The sequence below is a fragment of the Eleutherodactylus coqui genome, chromosome 13 (assembly GCF_035609145.1).
Source record: "Eleutherodactylus coqui strain aEleCoq1 chromosome 13, aEleCoq1.hap1, whole genome shotgun sequence".
NCBI lineage: Eukaryota > Metazoa > Chordata > Amphibia > Anura > Eleutherodactylidae > Eleutherodactylus > Eleutherodactylus coqui.
In genome coordinates this window covers 56,065,640-56,072,185 of record NC_089849.1, presented here as the reverse complement: position 1 = coordinate 56,072,185, position 6,546 = coordinate 56,065,640, and the positions used below count along the sequence as shown (strand labels likewise).

The following is a 6,546-nucleotide window of genomic DNA, read 5'->3' as shown; positions in this document are numbered from 1 at the left end:
ATACTAATTATATACAGCCAGAAAATATGAAACGTGAATATTCTCTGCAGGCTGTAGACTTTCCGATGCATTTTTTAATGTATGGTTTGCCATCCTTGCTTTCCGCCTCCTAGCACAGCTCAGCTATGTGGACATGTAATGCTATGTACTATGGGAGGGAGGTGTTTCCTGTTGAGTGGAAGGTCCACCCTAGTAGCTGGGAAGGAGTATTAGTTCCCTGCCCCCTTTTCTTGTCTTCTTCCCAGCCCCCTATCCTCCAGCAGAGGCCCTGTAACCTCCTGTGTGTTGAGGAGCAGTCGGACACACATTATATAGTCTCCCTACAGAGGATATAAAGATGGTAGGAATCCCAGGATCCTTCCAGTGTAAGTATCATCTGCTTCATTCTCTCCTTTTTACTTGTTGTTGGAGTTACTAAGCCATATGCTCTGGAAAGGACGGTGTTAAAAGCTTCTAAATCCTGCAGATCCTCCTTATTAGAACATTCTTTTAACTCGTTCCTTCCAGCTCGGAGAGAACATACTTAAAAGGAGCCTCTTGTGTTTTGATGATATGAACACATACGGAAACTTCAGTGACCTCCTGGAGACTAGCTTTGGTTGTGAATGGGTTGCACTACGGATTCATTATGTCATAGGTAGCTGTTGAGCCTCCATGGTGATGACATCACAACGCTAGATACAGTCGGATACTGTAGAAACGTGGCTGCTAAGTAGGACGCAGATTGATGCTGCGGAGAATAAGATGTTAAATATAACTCATGGCGGAGAAGATATTTTAGCCAATCCGAGTGAGAGAATCTTTGACTCTTGAATACGTCATGATCTGATTGTTAAGATTACGTTGTAGACCACATTGCTAATTCAGCACAGTTGGTGGTCTGGAGATTTATTTTTTTGCAGACCAAAATATTTTTAGAATTGGACAAACATTCCGGTGTCGATTCCATATCGGATCTTCCCGGGCAAACATTCTGATGTCGTTTGCATATTAGATACTCCAGGGAAAACCTTGTGATGCCGATTACATATCGGATCGTTCTTGGAAAACATTCCGATGTTGATTGCATATCAGATCGTCCTGGGCAAACCTTGCAATGCCGATTGCATATTGGTTTTCCCAGGCAAACATTCTGATGTCGACTGCGTATCAGATTCTCCTGGGAAAACATTCTAATGTTGACTGCATATCGGATCCTCTCGGGCAAACCTTGCCATGCAGATTGCATATCGGATCGTCCCGGGCAAGCATTCCGATGTTGTTTGCATAACGGATCCTCCCGGGCAAATCTAGTGGTGCTGATTGCATGTCGGATCGTTCCAGGGAAACCTTGCCATGCTGATTGTATATCGGATCGTCCCGGGCACATCTTGCCATCCTGATTGTATATTGAATCGTGCCGAGCAAACCTTGCAATGCCAATTGCATGTCGGATCTTCCTGGGTAAACATTCCAATGTTTGTATATCAGATCCTTCCGCGGCAAAACTTTTGATGCCGATTGCATATCGGATCTTCCCGGGCAAACCATGTGTTGCTGATTGCATATGGGATTGTCCTGGGCAAACCTTGCCATGCCGATTGCACGTCGGATCGTCCCGGGCAAACCTTGCCATGCCGATTGCACGTCGGATCGTCCCGGGCAAACCTTCACATGCCGATTGCGCTTTGGAATTGGCCTGGGCAAACCTCACCATGCTGATTGCACGTCAGGTCGTCCCGGGCAAACCTTGCAATGCCAATTGCATATCGGTTTTCCCAGGCAAACATTCTGATGTCAACTGCATATCAGATTCTCATGGGAAAACATTCTAATGTTGGCTGTATATCGGATCGTCCCGGGCAAATCTTGCCATGCCCATTGCATATCGGATCTTTCCGGGCAAACATTCCGATGTTGTTTGCAAAGCGGATCCTCACGGACAAACCTAGTGGTGCTGATTGTATATCGGATCGTCTCAGGCAAATCTTTCCATCCCGATTGTATATTGGATCGTCCCGGGCAAACCTTGCAATGCCAATTGCATGTCGGATCTTCCCGGGCAAACCTTCCTATGTTGTTTGTATATCAGATCCTTCCGGGGCAAAACCTTTGATGCCGATTGCATATCGGATCTTCCCGGGCAAACCTTGTGTTGCTGATTGCATATCGGATCGTCCCGGGCAAACCTTGCCATGCCGATTGCACGTCGGATCGTCCCGGGCAAACCTTGCCATGCCGATTGCACGTCGGATCCTTCTACATCTAGGACAACATGTTGGATTTGATGATATTTGTCCTTTCTCCAAACTGTTGCCGAATGAGCAGATGTTCTTGTATCTTTTGTTGGCCTGTAGTGATGTGAAGAGTGTGTATAGATAGTCGCTGCTCCTTCTCAGCTTTATAAATATTATGTCTCCACTCAGCTTTGTTTATCTCCCTGTAAAATGTACAGGATGTATAGAGCCTAGCGGGAGGTCTGTCCTATATACACAGTAGCACAAGGTCTGTCCTTTTTTGGTTGTTGTGTATGGGCCAGATGATGCCTCCATACTTCACTGTATTTACACTTCAGTGGCAGCAGTTCCCGAAATGGTACTGTAGGTAGGACCCTGTGCTATTGGCAAAGTCATTATCGCTATGTGATTCAATGTAAATTCTTTGTGGCGCCATTCATGCGAGGGAATATTTGCAAAGATTCCGCATCAGAATCTGTGTGTTTTCCATATGCTATTATTATTATGCAAATCTGTGTCCTAACGCATCGGTTCTGCAGAATAAAAAGTCGATTCTTGCTTCAGTTTTTGAGCAGAATCTACGGCAGGCGGCTGCATGCAGATTTGCTCCATTGACGGCCCATCTCGGATTTCTACTTCACAATCCAATGTGTGAACACCGGATTCTGCATGCAGGAGCCCCGCACCGGATTCTAGCTGTGAGCATGGCCAGCGACCTTGCATACCTTATTTTACTGTGTTGGGGACTACCGTGGCTGCTCGCCGTCGCTCATGCGCAGTACAATTTTTTTTAAAAGTTAGTATTTCCCGTGCCGTCGTTTAGTGATGACGCGGGTATCTGAAGCCCATATGCAATGTTAATTGAGTATGGGCTGCGGATCAGGCGGCCTCCATTGAAGTCGCAGCAAAATAGAGCATGCTGCGATTTTTTTTTTTTTCCTCTGCTCACGGAATACGCAATTCATATCTGTGAGTGAAAAAACAAATTTGCATGCTTTTTCAATACCATGTGTTTTGCTGCGGACGCCAATCGTAGATTTTGCAATTGGAATCTGCCCCTGTGAGCCGGGCCTTCACATCATGTTGCGAATTCTCAAATCCGGAGCATGCGTTGATTTGTTACAGAAAATTCACTGCGGATTTCATTCATTTTAAAGAAAGGGTATATTCCGCCTCTAAAATGCGTGCCGTTCTGACATTTTCTTTGTCATGCATCCATGCATGGATTTCGCCCTTTCAATGGGCTAAATCCACATGCAGAATTCCAACGCAGGAAATTCTGCATGCGGATTCTACGTGCAGCTCCACGCCAATTACTGCGTCACAAATATCCAGATTTTAGAGGCAGAGAACCAACGCGATAATGAATGAAGTCCTGCGGCTACATCAAGTGTGTAAATTTAATTGACAGCACACTAACCCCAAAATGCGCTAGTGTGCACCTAGCCCTATTGTACTGTCAGCCTTCTGCAGGAGCCGTGCACCCAGATGTAGAGGATATAGTTGGGGATGATTCCATCACCATATGGGAATAGTGCAAACACATGGTGGGAACAGACTTCATAGGGTAAACCCTAGCCTAGAGCCGCTGATCTGGAGAATGCAGCTATAGTGGTGGAGGGACCCCTATGCTTATAGACATGTCCATCGTAAGGATGCTGTACGTGCGGTGATTGTAATATTCACATTGCATCCATACTGTGGACTTGATGGATATATGTAGTATCCTACAGAGATCATGTGATAAGCAATTGAGGACAAGTTCTTTTTCAAACAGGTGACTTTTGCTAGATTTCACTGTAGTTACACACTATGGAGTTGAGTTACTTATGTAGGTGGTTCCCGCTGCAGCTTGTCCTTGGCCGCATGAATAAAATGCGTTTTGGGGTGCAAGAGTAAAGGGACTTTTCATGAGCATTGCTATAGAAACTTCTTTGAGGTGTCAAAAATCACAATTTTTGGCCCTTCTACATGGGTAGATTATTGGGCCCAAGTGTTCTTAAGAATGGTCATTCGCCCAACAATCGAGCAGCGTTGAAGGACAGACGATCAACCAGTGAGCAAGCAAACACTTGTTCTTTGGCTGATCGTATCGTTTACGTGTGCTCAGATGCATGTCTCATAGTATAATAATAATGACAATATTAACAGAAACTGAAAATGGGGCGGGAGAGAGGGTAAATGCCCAAAACCATCTCAGAAGATCAGCCTGGGAGCAAGAATCTGAAAAGGAAGTCCCACTCCCAGGCTGACCTATTTATACATCCTTTAAGCCTGTCCTCCCTAGAGGGAGCTTGAGGAGGAGGGAAAAAAATATGGCTGCCGGCCTATTATAATGATTTGAAAAAAGGTGAAGAGGGCCAGCAAACCAGTGCCCACCCCACTCCCCATCCAACTTGTATGCCTGGGGTGCATGCAGATTGCCAACACTCAACCCCTAGTGACCTAGACAAGTTTGAATTTTAGTGCATGTGGGTAGGCTGCAGCAATTTTATTTATACTAAGAAAGACCTTGCATGGAAATGGCATAGCAAAAAGCAGAGTCACCAGCATGTTCCACGGCAGTTCTTTCAGCCGGCATTTGTAAATCTGATGTCTTGGTGACTCCTACTGTAGAAAATATTAAGTAACAAAGTCCTTCTAGTGCCGCAGAAGAACAGTGTAAACCTATACCGAGCTCCCACCCCCACCTAAAAGAAAAAGAGCCCGCTCAATGGCATCATGGAGGCGAGACAACAAAAAATATCTAAGTCTAAGTCTATGGACACCATCTTGTAACATAATTTTTTTTCTTGTCTCTCTCCAATTACCGTTACCTAATCACCACCCCTCCCATGGATCTGACATGACGAGACACCCGAGAATTCAACTACCTTCTGTGTGTAGAAATCAGACGTTGTTTATCCTTCGCTACTGTTTCTTTCTTCCAACACCACAAAATCCTTCGTTATGTCAGCAAAACCCCCTTATTTCAATATAAAAAGTAACTTCTGTGCAGTTTTTACAAATGCATGATATTGTTGCGTCCTCTCCCCTCAATTTACACAACAGGTTTAATGGGTATTATTGTACTTTGACACCACCAGGAATACCGGTTTAATGTAGCTATTCTACAAGCCTGAGGAGAGAACAGTTTGTCATTAGGCCAACCAATTTACCAAAATTTACCAAGCCTTCTGATAATTACACTATGTAGTTGACAAAACTGAATTCTGGGCCAAAGGAATTATTTTGTTTTCCACCAGGGCCCATATGTAGTCCAGGCACAGACAAGCCTTCTCGCTTGCCAGTGGATGTAAATCCTTGCTTCTTATCACGGCTGTAAAGAATGTGGAGGTGCATCCACTGTGTCAACCTCCCGAATATGTGATGACCCGATCTAGCAAGGCTGACAGCTGATCCTCTAGCCTGTGGAGGGTGAAATACCTGAAGGCTATAACCCAGTCCAGGGGTGAGAACTAGGGAAGGTACCTAGCCCTGAGCTAGTATGAGGGTGAAGGAAGACTCTGCCTATATGTAGGGCTGACGGCCTAATAAGAACAACCCCACAGTTTTCTTCTAGGCACTGCCTGACCCTGAAATAGCAGAACGTCTATACCACAAAAGACAGAACAGGCCTGGGAAGAATAAAGAGACGGGGGAAGAAACAGGTTTGCAAGGAAACACAAAGGCACAGGTGAAGACTATAGACAGAGGAGTTTGGACAGAAAGACAAAGTGCAGGACACAGAATGCAAACAGAATTAATTTGAGTTTTTCAGTATCCTTTTTGGGGACCAAAACAAGTGAGGAAATATGGAATTTGGTAAATGGTGGATCATTGAAAGTGCCTGCCATCCTACCCGAAATTACCTCCTTTTCCAAATTTTTCCCATACTCTCTCCATATTTTCACCAATCGATTTAAAATTGCCAGTAAATAAGACAGCTGATGTTGGATTATGTAGTATGTAAAAACGTCTGGGAAAACCTTTTTAAGGAGCGGGTTGGCTTGCTCCCTCTTTGGGTAGCTGTCGAGGCACAGGAGCATCCTTTGAACACTCACTGTGGTCATCTGATCTTTCAAAGGCAAATTAAATTACCTTTCTTGTCTTCACCTTTTTCATACCGTTTTTCTTTGTCAGCAGTTGTAAATTAATGACGAGATGTCAACATATTCCCCTTTGACTACCTTTTTCCCTGGTCTCCGGTAATACATGGGTGGCTAAAGGGGCGAAACTACAAAAATGCGAGTCTCTAAAGGGCAAGCCTGCAGGCATCAACAACGCCTATGCAGACTTGTCAAATTTGAGAAATCTCATTCCTCAGTACATGCAAAATCTGTCAAAAACA

The 6,546-nt window shown here is 44.7% G+C and overlaps 1 protein-coding gene across 2 annotated transcripts in view; it reads left to right on the top strand.

The window, feature by feature from the left end:
* Nucleotides 1-230: 230 nt before the first annotated feature.
* CBFA2T2 (CBFA2/RUNX1 partner transcriptional co-repressor 2) overlaps nucleotides 231-6,546 on the top strand; it is a 48,871-nt gene continuing 42,555 nt past the window's right edge. For both annotated transcript variants that reach the window (XM_066587756.1, XM_066587755.1), the window contains exon 1: nucleotides 231-365. In XM_066587756.1, the coding sequence (XP_066443853.1) occupies nucleotides 338-365 (28 nt within the window). In that variant the 5' untranslated portion in view covers nucleotides 231-337. The remainder of the gene's footprint in view (nucleotides 366-6,546) is intronic.